Source organism: Vanacampus margaritifer, chromosome 2 (genome assembly GCF_051991255.1).
Source record: "Vanacampus margaritifer isolate UIUO_Vmar chromosome 2, RoL_Vmar_1.0, whole genome shotgun sequence".
Classification (NCBI taxonomy): domain Eukaryota; kingdom Metazoa; phylum Chordata; class Actinopteri; order Syngnathiformes; family Syngnathidae; genus Vanacampus; species Vanacampus margaritifer.
The window spans coordinates 53,506,027-53,524,179 of NC_135433.1; the positions used below are offsets into that span (position 1 = coordinate 53,506,027).

The 18,153-nt window shown below is 43.7% G+C and overlaps 1 protein-coding gene and 1 long non-coding RNA gene across 3 annotated transcripts; one reads left to right on the top strand and one right to left on the bottom strand.

Annotated features, from left to right (window-relative positions):
- Positions 1-64: 64 nt before the first annotated feature.
- On the bottom strand, positions 65-16,844 carry LOC144043349 (uncharacterized). Of its 2 annotated transcripts, none has more exons than XR_013291093.1 (7): positions 16,719-16,844; positions 8,370-8,493; positions 7,614-7,717; positions 3,964-4,066; positions 2,429-2,663; positions 1,479-1,575; positions 65-1,124 (listed from the first exon to the last, which is right to left on the bottom strand). It is a non-coding gene; the product is annotated as an uncharacterized LOC144043349 (long non-coding RNA). The 2 variants fall into 2 exon arrangements; XR_013291094.1 differs by lacking the exon at positions 7,614-7,717 and adding an exon at positions 8,238-8,288.
- On the top strand, positions 857-15,675 carry col1a1a (collagen, type I, alpha 1a). The gene is made up of 49 exons (XM_077556887.1): positions 857-1,006; positions 2,459-2,650; positions 2,936-2,961; positions 3,313-3,348; positions 4,220-4,312; positions 4,846-4,914; positions 5,009-5,053; positions 5,372-5,425; positions 5,516-5,569; positions 5,640-5,693; positions 5,776-5,829; positions 5,910-5,963; positions 6,730-6,774; positions 6,865-6,918; positions 7,005-7,049; positions 7,140-7,193; positions 7,621-7,719; positions 7,825-7,869; positions 7,955-8,053; positions 8,255-8,308; positions 8,397-8,504; positions 9,059-9,112; positions 9,212-9,310; positions 9,387-9,440; positions 9,512-9,610; positions 9,725-9,778; positions 9,865-9,918; positions 10,001-10,108; positions 10,191-10,235; positions 10,461-10,559; positions 10,651-10,758; positions 10,847-11,008; positions 11,167-11,220; positions 11,309-11,416; positions 11,507-11,560; positions 11,664-11,717; positions 11,813-11,974; positions 12,174-12,281; positions 12,372-12,479; positions 12,584-12,637; positions 12,984-13,091; positions 13,195-13,248; positions 13,328-13,435; positions 13,525-13,578; positions 13,662-13,769; positions 13,866-14,145; positions 14,312-14,502; positions 14,590-14,832; positions 14,977-15,675. The coding sequence occupies exons 1-49, from the start codon at positions 925-927 to the stop codon at positions 15,121-15,123; spliced, it is 4,347 nt and encodes a 1,448-aa protein (XP_077413013.1). The 5' UTR covers positions 857-924; the 3' UTR covers positions 15,124-15,675.
- Positions 16,845-18,153: the final 1,309 nt, after the last annotated feature.

Below are 18,153 nucleotides of genomic sequence, written 5' to 3' on the forward strand. Positions count from 1 at the left end.
TGTGACTTACTAGATCTTATAAGGGGAGGAAGTGCAGGAGAAGAATGTGATTCCTTAGGAAGACTTTCGTATCGATACTTTAATATATTGGTAGACATCCATGTAGCCTGTACAATTCTCATAATAGCACTTGATGACAACTCTTTGGTAAAAGCAAGCATTAGCCCATGATTTAATTAAAAAATCTCAGGTAGTGGATGCAAATCACAACTGATGGTTAATGTGGTGAAAGAAACAAAATGGCGGACATCAAACACACGCAATAGGTTACCGGCATGCAGGCCAACGGTCGAGCCGTGAAACCGTCCCATCCCATTCCAAAGGGTTTTGCATGTGTCAAACAAAGCAGGATAATGTGACTTTTACAAGCCCGAACCGAAGTCAATGTGGATCAGGAAGTAGATGAGGACCAGAAATAAAGTCTGGAATAAACGCGTGGCCGCTGTCGCTGGAGGAGGAGATCTTCCTCCGACGAAGCGATGCTCTTCAGGATCAGGTTTCCTTCTCTTCACCCCCACCCCCCCCTTTCCTCATCCAAACTCCAACCCTTCTGCTGTGGAATTATGGAAGGAGGGACCTTCTTTTTTTCCTCCTTTCTTTCTTTTCATCTGTTTTTTCCCCTTCCTTTGAGGGAGGGGTCCATTCTTGTCTTCCCTAAACGTGAGCTCCAGCAAAAGGGTAATGAGGGTGCGTCCCAGCCGCTGCAGTCCCAGCGCCTCCCAGTTCAGACTCCCATATAAAAACCCTGGTGGAAAGTTAGTGTAGGCAGTAGGGAGTTTTCTGCTGGGGTCAGGAGGACTGTGGAACAAGCGGACCCTACCCCCAAACACCCGTGTATGAGTGGAGTGTAGCAGAAAGAGAAGACACCCCCAACTTTTTTCCTCTCTTGCCTCAAAGAGTCTACATGTCTAGAGGCATCTAGATATGTTCAGCTTTGTGGATTTGCGGCTGGCGCTGCTGCTCAGCGCAGCGGTGCTTCTGGTGAGGGCACAGGGCGAAGACGACCGTAAGTCTCATCATCTCATCACTGCTTTGTGGAACTTCTCAACCAGAATTTTCTTTTTTTTTCTTTCCTCATTTGCAAAGTGGATATTTTCTCTTCACGTGGACGTGGCGGATTAGATCTAGACAGGGAGGGAGGAAGCGTGTCTATTAGACAACGCAACTTTGATCAACGCAATGTTTCCAATAGATAGATAGATAGATAGATAGATAGATAGATAGATAGATAGATAGACACAGGATAGGGTTTGCGTAATGCAATGGGCATCCCAAGGACGCCCCTCTCTCCTCTCCTTGCATTAGTTTCCCATCCCCCCGCCCCCACCCTAATGCATGCAAAGCAAGTTGCTGCAGGTTTTTCTTTCAGGCCAGGGTTCCGAGCATAGAAGCATGGTTTACCGAATCCACACTTTAGACAATTTGCTTAGGATTGCAATCTCCCACACACATTTGCAACAGCTTTCAGCATGCTTTACCTCCATTCGATTTAAATGCATCCCCAGCTGCATCAAACAGTAGAGGAAGCTTCAAAGTAACACTGGCTATGGCCTGCCAGGTGAGGGACAGCAAGACCTTGGGTGGAAAAACAGAAAGGGAGAGGAGGAGGTGAGCAGGCGTAGTCTTGTCTGCAGGAAACATTTGTCCTCATCATGTGGGCTGTGCAATGATATGAAGGAAGTTTTTACTTAAAAACTGAAAAGTGTGATTTTGTTGTGTCTATATCGATTGATCATTTTCTCAGCAATGTCGCCTAAACTCCCAAAACAAGAACAAAGGAGCATAATTTAAATTTTCCAGATGTGGATTGTCTAGAAAGGCTCGTAAAACTTGCTGTCTCAAGCAGATAAGATTTGTCAGTCTTATACTGCCACCTAGTGGTTGGCCTGTGAACTTTGCTCACACATCTGGACACCCGTTTTCACCCCGTCGCTCCCTCCCCTCCCCTTTCCTTTTCTACATTTTTTTATTTTTTATGTGGCGCTGTAATTGCAAACACATGTAAAGTGTTTCCAGCAGCTGCTGCCAAGTCCTCAGCCGGTCTGAGCTCAGCTCTCTGGTATTCTGGGAGATCATTTAACCCGTTTTTTATCCTAAGAAATCTCAATCTGCAATGTGGCACAGAAACTTAACATTAATTTGTTTAAATTATGCAATATTGGGGGGCTCTTAATACTAATATTAGGTTAAATCACCTGCTGAGATGTTTTTCCACGCTTCCTCCCTCCCTTCCCATAACTGATCATTTCCCCTACAATCATCCTAATCATTTGATTAAGCCTTTAATTATCCTGCATTTTAAAATAATTGTCGCAAATTCTTAACTACCGTTAGAAAATTGCCATGAAGTCGCTAGATGATTCATTTTCGTGTTGTTGTTTTTTTTGTATATTCTTATTCGCTCATGTGTGTAGTGTAGCCGACTGACCTGTCTGTGTCCCTCTGTCGCCCCCCGCAGGCACGGGCGGAAGCTGCACCCTCGACGGCCAGGTGTTTGCGGACCGTGACGTATGGAAACCCGAGCCATGCCAGATCTGCGTGTGCGACAGCGGCACCGTGATGTGCGATGAGGTCATCTGCGAGGACACAACCGACTGCCCCAACCCCGTCATCCCCCATGACGAGTGCTGCCCCATCTGCCCCGACGAAGGTACTCCAGCCTGCTTCTTTCCGAAAACATAATGTCACATGATAATATAATATAGACTATAATATATATTTGAACCACAATTTTTACAACAATAATAATTAATATAACAATAAAGCAACAAACATTTTATAGATGCATTTAAATAAAAATAAAGAATCACAACAACTATAAAATATGATAGTAATGAATATGCTGTAACTAAGCCCCACTATTTCTAAAACAATTTACATTAACCTTTATTTTAACATGTTCAACTAACACACATTTCTCCTCATTTGTCTTCAGGCTACCAGGGTCAATCTCAGGTCGAGGTAAATACTCCATTAAATTATGGCATTATTATAATTTGTTCATATGGAATTGATTTGAATAAAGCATTCCATTTCAAATCATCATTGATTTTAACCATAACATACCATAAACAAACACAACTTGATTTCAGTACTGGTTGTTTCAATTTAAGAATTTCTATGGCATGTTGTATTTATCACATAAGATTTGTTGTTCTAAATGTAAGCTACATTTTGATTACTTTTTTTCTTAACCACAAATATAATAATTGATCATGTCATTCATGTTCTGATAAATTAATCACATTATTAGTTTAATTGTTTGTCTTCTTTGCTAAAATGCTGACACTTTTGTCTTATTTTCTATTCAAGGGACCCAAGGGAGACCGTGGACCTAAGGGAGAAAGAGTAAGTGCAGACTTTTATCCACCTGTTATCGCTCATTTTGGCGTTTACGTTGGAATTAAAGATGTGTTTGCACTTTGTTGTGAAGACTGAGATTATGTAAATTCCACTGAGTAACATTCAAGTTTTGACCCTGTTAGTGCCGATTTTAAGTCAAGTGGAGTCATGTTATTGAGGATTTTTTTTTTTCAAAAGAAAATCATGTAAAAGTGTTTGTGTTAAAGCATGGCAGCCATTTTGTGCTTCAGAAGTTTGTATCAGTTGAATGTCAGCAAATGAAAACATGGAGGCCAACGTTCAGCCTGGATGTGTTTGAAAGACAATAATGATGTCAGAGGGAGAAATTACTGTGGCTATTCAATTTATGAGATAACATTGAATTGTGAAAATAATGTGATTAATAGACAAATCTACCTTCGGGCGTGTATTTGATTGATTCATATCTCTATAAAGTCCTGTGGTTTGTGGTGATCTGACCATAGATTGCAAATAAATGTACATTGCATCTTAGTTTGGCATAGTGTTTTTAACCCTTTAAATGTTTTATTATTTGCATAGTAGAAGTATTTTACTTGCAGAGATTGGTTATGAATATGTCATGTGCAAGTTGTTTCTTACCTAGTTCCTGTTTCCTAAGGTCACATGACCTGTTCCTGGTTAGTCACACGGTCCCTTCTTTGGGGTTGACAATCTTTGGAGAGGATTATTGTTGTTTCCATCACTGTAAATAGAATTAAAAGATGTAAACAGGCTATGATAACCATTGATAATGTAATTGATATGATGAATGAATAATGAATATTCACAACTTAACAATGTTGTATTTTGATGATGACTTTTAACCCGTTCCTTTTTCTCCCCCCCTTTCCTGCAGGGCCCCGTTGGCCCTTCTGGTAACGATGGTATCGATGGCCAGCCTGGTCTGCCTGGACCTCCCGGCCCCCCTGGACCCCCCGGCCTCGGTGGAGTAAGTCGAAAAAAATTTCCTTGAAATTTTGTGTTGCCGTTGTTGACAATTTAATGTTGAGAAACATATGAATACAATTAACGTAATTCATGCTAATGTGGAGCTTGCTTCCAGATCGTAGTCATCATGAAGTCAGGACTATTTTCTATATTGCCACTCATATTATTGTTATTATGGTAATACACAATCAGAGCAAAATATTTGTTTATGTACAATGCTAATCCAGTTTGCTATCCAAGCCAATGTCAGCACACTTCAAAATGATCACCAGGCTACTGATATGTTAAAGCTGCTATACTAACAGTGACGTGCTCATGTCATGTCAACTTTAACATTCAATGAGACTTGCTTCAAGCATTGAATTGATTGGTATTGAATTGATATTCCTGTGGACAGACACCCACTGGGAAGAAATATTAACATTCACATTATACTATAAATGTCTGGGCACATTTCCTGTTTGAATTCATGTTGCGATTCTGCCATTAGTGTATGTGTTTGTAACATTTGTGCATGGTTTTATTGTCTTGCAGAACTTCTCCCCTCAGATGTCTGGCGGCTATTCAGACAAGTCTCCTGTTTCACCCATGCCTGGACCCATGGCAAGTCCCTCGCATACACACACAGAAGCATGCTTATTATTTCACTTTTAATGATGATCGTATTGGCTTTAACCGCTCTGATTCTCTTTTACAGGGCCCAATGGGACCTCGTGGAGCCCCTGGATCTCCCGGTTCTAGCGTAAGTTATACACCACTTCCTCTTTCACTAAATTGTCATAGTAACCAACTTAAAAATTCAGACTAGAATCACCTGCTCCATTAACATTTGTATATTTTTGGTATAAAACGTAAACATTTTTATACATTGTAGTTATGGCAACATGCATGCCACCTATAAGGAACCAGCATGTGGCTCACCCTAAATAAACACAATTGTTATATGTCATACGTCTTTTATGGTGAATTTGTCTATACCCAAACAAGTGATTGTTATGAAAAAGTGTCAATCCTGTATGCAACTTGTGTTACTAACAGTGCTTTTGTAATCTCTGTTTAGGGCCCTCAGGGATTCACTGGTCCCCCTGGTGAGTCTGGAGAGCCCGGACCTGCTGTGAGTACTAAAAATATAGCAACAAACAAACTCTAAAGTCACTTGATGCGCAATTCTGACTGTTTGTGCTTAATTTGTTGTCCTCTGCAGGGACCCATGGGACCCCGTGGACCTGCTGGCCCCTCTGGCAAGAACGGAGAAGATGTAAGTGGACTGGACCTTATCTCCATTCTCCTTGCGCAGCCAGCGTCATTTCAACTTTCCTGTCTTTCAGGGTGAATCTGGCAAACCTGGTCGTGGTGGTGAGCGTGGACCCCCTGGCGCTCAGGTAGGTCACCAACAACACACCTCAATGGAATGACATCATGTAAGCACAAGAGGAGCCTTAACAAACTCTCGCCATCTTTTAGGGAGCTCGCGGATTCCCAGGAACCCCTGGACTGCCCGGCGTCAAGGGACACAGAGTGAGTTCAAAGTTTCTCTTGGGTCAAGCCGAGCATCTCATGTTCAGCCACTTGACTCATACATCTTTGCTTCCCTTTAGGGATTCAGCGGTCTGGATGGTGCCAAGGGAGACTCTGGCCCTGCTGGACCCAAGGTAATTGACAGTTTAATTGTTGAAATTCTTGATGATATTTGAATTAGAATTTTGTGTGTCCTTGGCTGCTTTTTTCCATAAATGACCCAAACATGCTTGGAACTGTCACGAGTATTTTCACAACCAAAATCTGATTAAACAGTGAACAAAATGTGTGAATTCACCTCGACGTGAATCATTTCATTTTTTTGAATCACTTCAATATATATAATTGAATCAATTATAATATCTATAATGATAGCTCATATGTATGATTCATGCATTCTGTTATATTTAATTTAAACTAAATTATTTGTCATCACTACCCTTTTACCCCGATTGGCTTGCTAAAATCATATTTCCTGTTCTGTTGCCTATAGTGAAATGAGTGGCACTCCTTTTAGCGAAATATGTTAGCTTCCCCCATAAAAAATGGCTACTATGACAAAGTAAAAATAAGGTATTATTTATTTGCTTTTACATTGGTCTGGAAATGCTTGCATTTTATCTTGGAAGAGATGGCACTAGAAAAGATCCCTTGTTGACCATATGACAATATAGTTTCACATTCACTTACATTTTGGATTTTGATCTGTAAATGAACAGGAAGTAGCTGTGATACAAACTGTGATGTGGAAGTAGTTCTGGTGTCTAATTATTCTCCAATTTAATGTCAATTGTTAATTAACTTCACAATAAGTGTTTAATTTCAGTTTATTCCACCACCATTAGCATAAAATGGCCACATCAAACATACATTGTCTAACCAGCCTGTGTTTGTTTCTAGGGAGAGACTGGAGCCGCTGGTGAGAACGGAACTCCCGGAGCTATGGTGAGTAAAAACAAACCGCCCGATATCTTGAATTCTGTTTCCGATGATGCCAGATCATATGGATTTAATCTTAATTTTCTCAACTTTCAGGGACCCCGTGGTCTGCCTGGTGAGAGAGGTCGCGCTGGCTCTGTTGGATCTGCTGTGAGTCTGCGCACTTTTTATTTTACCCCATCATTCAGTCAATTGATCCCAGATGGGAGCCAAACTTGCTTATCGTTGTGCCGCAGGGTGCTCGTGGTAACGATGGTGCCGCTGGTGCTGCCGGACCTCCTGTAAGTGTGCATTTTCAAGCACAATCTTCAAACTTGATTGTCTGTGCCGCACATTTGTTTGAATATGTTGGATTGATTGTTTCTTTTTAGGGTGCCACTGGCCCCGCTGGACCTCCTGGATTCCCTGGTGGCCCTGGATCCAAGGTACAAACGCTCTTCACCACACTCATTATATTCTCAAGGAGAAGTTTTATTATTATTATTATTATTATTAGGAAGTTGGGGTGGGGGGGGGGGGTTGCATTTGGTGGATAGAAGAGTTTTTAAAAAAGTGTATTATTTGGCATTTGAGTGATATTTTTATGTGCTGAAAGATCCTATTATTTATAATGCATCCATTAGGCACTGATATGGGGATTTAAATAGTGGAAATCTTAGGGAAATATCAGCTGTCATTGTATGGAAATGCTACTATATGCTGTGCATTTTTTGTGCTTAAGAATAAATATTATTCATAATTTAATTTGCATTATGATAATTCTTAACTTAGGTTTGACCCTATTTTGGGGGTTTAATTTTAACATTAGATTTTTGGGGATCTTATTATTTAATCATATAACCCACTTTTCAGGGTGAGGCTGGAGCTCAGGGTGCTCGTGGACCCGAGGGTCCCGCTGGAGCCCGTGGTGAGCCCGGTAACCCCGGACCCGCTGGTGCTGCTGGACCCTCTGTAAGTAAAAAAACAAAAACAAATCTACCTATGATTGACTAAATGAGTCAAAAAAGCCTGTTGACTTCAGAATTGCTCATGAAAAACGTATTTGTCCTCATTCAGGGTAACCCCGGAGCTGATGGTGCTGCTGGACCTAAGGGACTTCCTGTGAGTGAAAGATGTGATCCTAAGGCGAAATAAACTTTCAGCAGAGACTCAGAGCTGATATTAAAGCGCATGCTGCCCCCTGCAGGGTGCTGCCGGAGTTGCTGGCGCTCCCGGATTCCCCGGACCCCGTGGACCCCCAGGATCCCAAGGTGCTGCTGGTGCCCCTGGACCCAAGGGTAACACTGTGAGTAAAACTTTTGCTTACCATGAGTTATTTTCTTTATGTGCTAAATGTAAAGAATAGGATTTTCAGAATAAAGACGCTCACTCACATAGCCTCCACATTTAGCCCGATTATTAATATTGCCTTTGAATGATCACTCTTGATTATTGTTGATTTGTTTTTAGTCTTGTTTGTTTATGCTTACTTATTTGTTTCTCTCAGGGTGAGGCTGGTGCCAACGGAGCCAAGGGAGAGCCTGGTGCCAAGGGAGAGGCTGTAAGTTCACCACTAACTTATAGAAGCGGATGCAAGTACAGTATGTAATGCGGTCACTCACGTTTGTATGCCCCTTTTTATTGTGAAGGGTGTCCCAGGAGTTCAAGGACCTGCAGGACCTTCCGGTGAGGAGGGCAAGAGAGGAGCCAGAGGAGAGCCCGGTCCCGTTGGAGGCCGTGGAGTTCCTGGCGAGCGTGTAAGCACCATAGCAAAAAGTTAAAATTCAGCTCAGTTGTGTGTGATGTCCTTATACTTAATCACAGGGTGTAATATGAGACCAGGCAACATCCAAACATTGCACAGAAATGCCAACATCACTGTATTTAATCAGTGCTATATACACAAACGTGGTAATGCCCCCTACAGGTAATTAGGAAAAAGGCTGTTATTTCATGAGCTAAACATCATCTATAGCTAATGATTAACAATCAATTAATGACTTTTTGTTCTGAATCAGAGATTTTAAGGTCAAATTAGAGTTCTTCCACAGAAGATGGTCAGATCTTCCTTTATAAATACTTTACAACAACTTTCTGTACACATTTAATTTGTATTCAAATAATGAATATGAATCAAATGTGTATAGAAAGTTGGTCTACCATACTTTACTGTGGTGGCAATATTAAACAGTTAACTAATTTATTTCCCTTCAGTGTCCTGAACAGTGCGTTCTTGGTAGAACAAAGTTACTGAAAAATGTAAGCTTTTTTTTCACAGACCTAAGCAGAGTTTGTTTGATTCCCTCTACAGGGTGGCACTGGCGGCCGTGGTTTCCCTGGTGCCGATGGCGCTTCTGGACCCAAAGTGAGTGCAGCACATACCCACTGGTGTCAATATACTGTAGTTTGTTTTCTGTTGAAGTCAATGGTGTTAAAAAAATTGTTGTTCCCCTGATAATCTTAGGGTGCCACCGGTGAGCGCGGTGCCCCTGGTGTTGCTGGACCTAAAGGTTCCACTGGTGAGCCCGGCCGCACTGGTGAGCCTGGTTTGCCCGGAGCTAAGGTACGACTTTGCTGACAGTTATTTATGATACACAACTTGCCATATCCTCTTCTGAACATTTGTGTTTGACCTTCAGGGTATGACTGGCAGCCCTGGCAGCCCTGGACCCGATGGCAAGATGGGAGCTACTGTAAGTCCACATCTTAATGCCCTCACTTATTTGAATGAATGCACAATGAGCTAATGAAAACACTTGATCAGGGTGCCCCTGGACAAGATGGCCGCCCTGGACCCCCTGGCACTGTTGGAGCCAGAGGCCAGCCTGGTGTTATGGGATTCCCCGGACCCAAGGGAGCCGCTGTAAGTACCAAGTCTCAAGCTACTAAGTACGTTTGACCAGATCCATGACACTATCTGGATCAATGTCGAGTTGACGCTTATAAATGAGTTTTTCCCCGCCCCGCTTGTCTTTAGGGTGATGCTGGAAAGCCCGGTGAGAGAGGAGTGATGGGACCTACTGGCCCTGTTGTAAGTACTCAGTGATACTCTATTTAGTCCTTGTCATATATAGAAGCTTGCTAGACACTCAAAAGTGAATATCTGCGGTTCTTTAGGGTGCCCCAGGAAAGGACGGTGAGGTTGGTGCTCAGGGACCTGCTGGACCTAACGTAAGTAGATGAAAACATCAACTCAAAAGTCCACCTCCTCAATCTTTATTGGTTCTAACGTTCCTTCCTTTGCTCTTCTCAGGGACCTTCTGGTGAGAGAGGTGAGGCGGGACCTGCTGGACCTCCAGGATTCCAGGGACTTCCAGGACCCCAAGGTGCCATTGGTGAGAGTGGCAAGTCCGGAGAGCAGGTGCAGAATTAATTATATATATATGAATTATGATATGTTTTTGTTTCTTCAATTATCTAACTAATTTATTCCTGTAATTCAGGGTGTGCCCGGAGAGGTTGGAGCCCCAGGATCTGCTGGTTCAAGAGTAAGTCACAATTGCCATTACCTGATAACAGGTTTAAGGACTGGGATGGCTTATGTGTAAAACGCAAATAGCAGGCTGATGACATTTTGGATTCTCTCTTTTTGCCTGTATTAGAATTCCCCAAAGCGCTTTCCTGAAAATCTAATCGATCAGAAAATAGTCCACATAAATTACATTTAGCTACAGCTGAACCTGCCCTAACTTTGAGCTATGCCTCTAATTCAGGGTGACAGAGGTTTCCCCGGTGAGCGTGGTCCCCCTGGTGTCATTGGACCTGCTGGTTCCCGTGGATCTCCTGGATCTGCTGGAAACGAGGGTGCTAAGGTAATCTTGGCTGAAATTGAAATATGTTTCTGACTCTACTTGTGAGTTTTTCTTCCATCTAATCTTTTAATTTGCTTCAACTTTGTTTCAGGGAGATGCTGGAGCACCTGGTGTCCCCGGAGCTCAGGGCCCACCTGGACTGCAGGGAATGCCTGGTGAGCGTGGTTCCGCTGGTCTTCCAGGACTGAGAGGAGATAGAGTGAGTCATCACACCACCATCAGATTTGACCTGCAGAAAGCTCCACCTGTATCGGAATCTCATTCATGATCATTTCTCCCGTCTCCAGGGTGAGCAAGGAGCTAAGGGCACTGATGGAGCACCTGGCAAAGATGGACCACGTGGAATGGGTGGTGCTATTGGCCTTCCCGGACCTGCTGGAGCCACCGGAGACAAGGGAGAGAGCGGCCCTTCTGGACCTGTTGGACCTGCTGGAGCCCGTGGAGGCCCTGTGAGTTAACCTCTCTACCTCTCAAGCTAGACTCTAGTCCAACTCTCCCATGATGTCATTGTATATGCTAATGCTAATAATGCTCTTCAGTCCATCCAAGAGCAGAAGAGACTTCTTTTTCTTCCCAAGCGCTGCAATATTTTCTTCCTCTTCCATAGGGTGAGCGTGGAGAGGCCGGACCACCTGGACCTGCCGGATTTGCTGGACCTCCTGTAAGTTCGTAAATGCATTGGCTTCATTCATAGACACTGAATGTTGTTTGAAACCTCAAGATAACCTTTTCTCTCCACCACTGTTTAGGGTGCTGATGGTCTTGTTGGTGCTAAGGGAGAGACTGGTAACAATGGTGCTAAGGGTGATGCTGGTCCTCCTGGTCCTTCTGGACCTACTGGTTCCCCCGGACCCCAGGTTTGTAAACTCAAATCATCAATCATTATTGCATTGCATGCCTGTAATTAGCTTTCCCATGCTGAGCAAGTGCGTACTTTGTTCATTCAGGGTCCCCTTGGAAACACTGGTGCCAAGGGAGCTCGTGGAGCTGCTGGACCTGCTGTGAGTTAGAGCAGTTACTGTTTTGAGGTCTTCTCGTAATCTTCATCCATCATATTGACATTAACATTTGGTCTTCTAATGAACCTTCTCTCTCCTTACCAAGGGTGCTACTGGCTTCCCTGGTGCTGCTGGCAGAGTTGGACCTCCTGGCCCCGCTGTAAGTACACATTGAATGTTAGCAGATCACATCAGACAGCATGTAGGATGCACAGAACTTTAAGGATAATTGTATGATGTTCTTGTTTTGTAAAGGGCGTTGCTGGACCTCCTGGGCCTTCTGGACCCGGTGGAAAGGAAGGACCCAAAGGAAACCGTGGTGACACCGGATCTACTGGTCGCACTGGTGAGGTCGGAGCTGCTGGAGCCCCTGGACCTTCTGGTGAGAAGGGTAGCCCTGGTGCTGATGGTGCTCCTGTAAGTTATTTTCACTTTACTATAAATCCTACACCACAAAATTAAATAAGTCCCTGATACTTAAAACACCTACTTTATTTTTACTAACCTTGCATGCAAGCATTAAACATACAGTAATTTTGAAAAAGGGTCTATGTGCTGGTGGTTTCTTACACCCTACATCTGTCTGTCTAACACTTTTCTCTGCAATCCCCATCAGGGTAGTGCTGGTATTCCTGGACCTCAGGGTATCAGTGGACAGCGTGGTATTGTCGGTCTGTCTGGAATGAGAGGAGAGAGAGGATTCCCCGGTCTGCCTGGACCTTCTGTAAGCTCAAACTATTACTTAGTCCTAAAGTTGCCAAGGCATCATTTTTCTAGATTGCATCTAAATGCACAATGGCCATCTCACCCACAGGGAGAGCAGGGAAAGCAGGGATCAGCTGGTCCCGGTGGTGAGCGTGGACCTGCTGGACCCATGGGACCCTCTGGACTGGCTGGACCCGCTGGTGAGACCGGACGTGAGGTATGACAAGAAAGTGGCTCTTGTACACTTCAATTCTCCGTCAACCTCTGTGTTTGTCCTTTGAAAGTACAACACAATTGATCTGTCTTGTGTTTCTGTTTAAGGGTTCCCCTGGTAATGAGGGATCTGCTGGCCGTGATGGACCTGCTGGACCCAAGGTGAGGTCAATGGACATTACACAGTCAATATGTGCTGACAATCAGGAAGATTGAGAGTTGAGGTTTGATCTCAATTGGATAGCCCCAGACTGTGATGACCAAGTTGCCAGCAAGCCATTTGCTTCATTAAGATGACCACGGCTCAATTCCCAATTGGTAAACCATTCATAAGAAGAAAGAAGAAAGTCATAGTAGGGATAGGCCATGGCTGCCCTATATCACTGAACAAGATACTATATAGTATAGAAAATAAAACAATGCTAATACAACAGAATGATGAACAACATCAATTGTCACATTTCTTTAAAAGAGAAAGTAACTGAGATGATCTTGTGGAACAATTTAGGGAGACCGTGGAGAGTCTGGCCCTGCCGGAGCTCCTGGTGCCCCCGGACCCCCTGGTGCCCCTGGACCCGTCGGACCTGCTGGAAAGAGTGGTGACCGTGGAGAGACTGTGAGTGAAAAGTGTCTTGTCAAAATATAAATTTTAAAAGTTGAGAGGTGAAAATGTAATGTGCAATATGGTGCTACATGCCAATTAATTTTGTATATTCCAGGGAGCTGCTGGCCCTGCTGGTCCTGCTGGCCCTGCTGGACCTCGTGGCCCCGCTGTAAGTAAAATGATGAGCATGAGTAACAAAACTCTAACATGGGAACAGAGACCAGGTGAATCATATCATCTCCTCATAGGGAGCCCTTGGACTTCGTGGAGACAAGGGAGAGTCCGGTGAGGCTGGTGAGAGAGGCATGAAGGGACACAGAGGATTCACTGGCATGCAGGGAGCTCCTGGACCCGCCGTATGTTTCTCAACACATGAAGACTTTTATGTAGGGTGGGAAATTGCATGTATGGATCTTAACTATGGTTTTCTTTGTGCATCCAATAGGGTCATGTTGGAGAGGCAGGACCTGCTGGTGTTGCTGGACCCGCTGGACCTAGAGTGAGTTAATGCACCAAAGAAATTCTATCTTGTGTTCTACTTTGTTCCTTCTGGGAATTTAATTCCCTTCTTTTTTCCCACAGGGAGCTGCTGGATCTGCTGGTTCTCCTGGTAAGGATGGTATGACTGGACTTCCTGGTCCCTCTGGACCTCCTGGACCTCGTGGACGCTCTGGAGAGATGGGATCTTCTGTAAGGCTCACATAACTTTGTGATCTAATGATCTATTGTGATCACCACCAAAACTGTGTTAACGCAGCATTCTGCCTCCCTTGTTTTACCCTTTAGGGTCCTCCCGGACCTCCTGGACCTCCTGGAGCACCTGGCGCCCCTGGCGGTGGATTTGACCTTGGTTTCATTGCCCAGCCTCAGGATAAGGGTCCCGATCCCTTCCGTATGTACCGCGCTGATGACGCTAACGTTCTGCGTGACCGCGACCTGGAGGTGGACAGCACTCTGAAGACCCTGAGCCAGCAGATTGAGCAGATCCGCAGCCCCGACGGTACTCGCAAGAACCCCGCCAGAACCTGCCGTGACCTCAAGATGTGCCACCCAGACTGGAAGAGCGGTGAGCCATTCTGTGACAGACTATTCAAATGGTCATTGTGGGTGTAGTGGACCAGAAAGGTCGAGGCTTGATTTAATACCTCAATTAGACTTGAGCGGGTAACACTATGTGGTAGCTTTTAAAATATAAAATGGAATTCTGACATCTTGTACCTCTCCATCTTCAGGAGAGTTCTGGATTGACCCTGACCAGGGCTGCAATCAGGATGCCATCAAGGTCTACTGCAACATGGAGACTGGAGAGACCTGTGTGTCCCCAACTCAGCGTGAGGTTGCCATGAAGAACTGGTACATCAGCAAGAACATCAAGGAGAAGAAGCACGTCTGGTTCGGCGAGGCAATGAATGAGGGCTTCCAGGTAAACGCACTGAATCAGACGAGTTCCTTTGTCTCCATTATCTGTCGTCATGTACACTAAGCCCTCTGCTCTCTGCTTTCCCCAAAGTTCGAATACGGCAGCGAGGGCTCTATGCCAGAAGATGTCAACATCCAGATGACCTTCCTGCGTCTCATGTCAACTGAGGCTTCCCAGAACATCACATACCACTGCAAGAACAGCATCTCCTACATGGATGCTGCCACTGGCAACCTGAAGAAGGCTCTGATCCTCCAGGGCTCCAACGAGATTGAGATCAGAGCTGAGGGCAACAGCCGCTTCACCTACAGTGTCCTCGAGGATGGCTGCACGGTTAGTACATTTGCTTGGATGCATAACTCTTGAAATCCACTATTTGCCATGTAATTTCTCCCAAGACATTTACAAAGAAGTGACAATAATGAAACTTGAGGACCACTGATCCTGAACCTATCCACTTCTTCTCTCTCCTCGCAGTCACACACCGGTACATGGGGCAAGACAGTCATTGAGTACAAGACATCGAAAACATCTCGCCTGCCCATCATTGACATCGCTCCTATGGATGTTGGTGCTCCAGACCAAGAGTTTGGCCTTGAAGTTGGACCTGTCTGTTTCTTGTAAAAAGAGAAATCTGGACTTGAATATGTTGTGGTGCGTGAGTGTGTTTGTTTTATTTTTTTTCTAGCAACCATCCCTCTTAAAAAAAGAAAAGCCACCAAAACATTTTTCTGATCTGGCCCCCTTTTACTCCTCATCCTGCGATACTATACGACCATTGTTCCAATGGTCTACCATGCCTAAAACCTGCACTTCAACAAAGATGGCAGTGATGCGGCAATTTTCGCATCGTCGCGTTTGGGACCACTACTTTTTTTTTTTTGGTTTTGTTTCTGACTCTTGTTTTTACCATCACCAACACCAAGGATCCCATAGAGAAGATTTTCACTGGCAACAAGAAAATAATATATGCTTCTGTAAAGTGTAAAAAATTGACTTCCCCCTCTTCAACCAAGCCAATCCAGGCCTCTCTGGAGTTTACAGAAACACACAGGTGACTTTTGTATTTTTATACACCCGCCCTGCGGTGAGAGGAATGAAAGGACAGCCCCGACAGACAGAACTCGATTGCTTTGTACCACGTTTCAGGTGTTGATGAATAAACGGTGAAACTGACAGCCATGTTTGTCTTTGTTGTTGTGCCACCCGCTCTCCACCTGCCCAAAGCCATGTTGTTTTGCTGTTGTGGCCACTCTCTTGTTTGTCCTCTTGTCTGCAAAAGTCACATTAAAACCACCAGCAGAGAAACATGGGTTTAAAACTTGTTTTTCTTTTAAAGAACATCCTATGGCTACCTCAAAAAGAAAAATGTTTGAATAAAGTATGCTTGCCTGCAGGAGTTGTGGCGGTCAGTGGAGTCATTGAGGCACTTTAGTAAAAACACAACAGGTGCTATTCTCTTGTTTAGGGTCCCTGACATCCACTTTGTCTCTACTGTTCTTTACTATTGAGCTGAGTGATGTGACGGAGGCCTTTTTTGGTGCTAAAATGAAACCACCTAAAATGAAACCTTCTCTTTTTCCATTTTGTTTTACTGTTCTCAGCCCCCTGCTCATGTAAATCAAGTACAGTCTCCAAAACCTTTGCCCCTCCTCAGCCCTCATTAAAACATCTGTTGTCATTTGTGTCTTTTTTTCTGGAGGTGGGTTTTCTCATACAAAATTTTGAAATGCAAAAGAGAGCCATCGCGAGAGAAAGAAATCGGGAGGAACACCACAAGAATCTGTACCTATTTTGTATATGTATAATAATTTGAGATGTTTTTAATTATTTGAATGCTGAAATAAAGCATGTTAAGTGGTCGTACAATGAATCCTGCCTTCACTGTCTCACTGACTGCCCCAGCAAGACTGATTTCGAACTCGGACAGATTTGTAGAATGAAATTTTGAGCGAAAGAGAAATAGACGCTCAAGCATCTCCCCAAAGATGTTGGACTACAGCAGATTTGACCTATTTTGAGTATCCTAAAGATTCTCCTGGCTTCAGTAATGCATGGATGTGGAGCAGGACTGCACAGTTTGTTAAGCATCTTAACGCAAGACTGTTAACATGTTCTCTAGCACTTATCTAAATCATTGAAAACCTATTTTATGCCCTGGAGGTTTTCCCTCATTCTTATGACACCGACAACCACTGCGCTTTAATAAAGCAGCCTACCTGTCAGATGGTGCTGTGAGTTCCCAATCTTAATCCCAAGGAATAAAATCCATTGTGAGGTGAGCAGATTTCTATGTTCTTAACCAAAAGAAGTAATCCAGAGTAGCTGCATCGTACAGCTCCACCAGCAAAACAGAGAGAGTGCTTGGGTAAAGCCACAGTGCAAGCAGTGGGCATCACAAAGAGGCTGATTGTCCACCTTGAGGGTGCAGCCCCGCACTCCCTGCGGGGCTCCACAGAAGAATATGGGTCTGTATTTGAGGCACTGAGAGAGAAATGTCGACCTCTTTGGTTCTCAAATATACTGTAGGTTAAGAGGAACCCCCTCTGTTGGCATATGTAAATGCATTAGGCTTGATCATTATGATGGAAAGTAAATACGGTAACCAATAATGTTGACCCTCCTACATGACTACGTCAGAGGTGACATCAAACACCTGACCTTTGAAATATTTTACTAAGGTAGGGCAGTTGTGGCCAAATAGTGAAAATCAACACCCGCCACTCTGGAGATCATGGTTCAAATCAATAGCCAGCAAACGCATGGGCAAAAAATATCAGCATTCCCAGATGTGGATAGACAGACCACAAAGGATAATACAACCCCAGCCCCTACTGGTCCACATCTGTGGTGCCATTGAACAATATACTAATACCCTGAACTCGAGCCATAAAGTAGCCTCAGTATGTGCCACACATTTTAACTACATGGACGTGCATGGATCCTTGAGAGGATGGACAGTTTGACGTAGATGTGTGAGCCAGATCTTAGCGAGCACAATCAAAGAGACGGTGTGTAGAATTTAACGCCATCTAGTGGTGAGCTAATAATAAATTAATTTAAATAACCTATTAAGTTCAGTAACAAGGGCATGCAGTGACCTTTGGAGGGGCAGGTGCTCAAAGCAACAAAAAAAAGGGCACATGATAACGTGCCTGCACTATCCACCCACTTGGGGTTTGAACCCATGTTACCACCAAGCTGCCATGCATGGAGGGGTCGGGGGTGCTTAAAGTAGATGAATAGCTTAGTATAGAGGGTGTGTATGTAAACATATGTACGTGTGTGTGTGTGGGGTATCCATTGTAAAATTCTTAATTGAAATATTGGCTAAACAATAAATCAACATAATGAAACTATTGTTTGTCTGCAAACACCGTAAAAAATTTTTTACATTTGTGTATGAAGAATCACTTTTGAACAACAAATTTAAGTAAATAAAAATGATTATGTAAAATTTTAAATAACACAATTAAGATTTTCCTATAGTGCAAGTAGCATAAAAAATGTCTTACTTTACATTTAGCTTGATTCAGGTAAGAGCAAATGCTTTGTATTATTTTCTCCAGGTGTAGATGTTAATATTTTATTATTGGGACTGTGCCCTACAATTAACTGCTGCATCTTAGCAAGCTACATTGTTTGATTTTGATA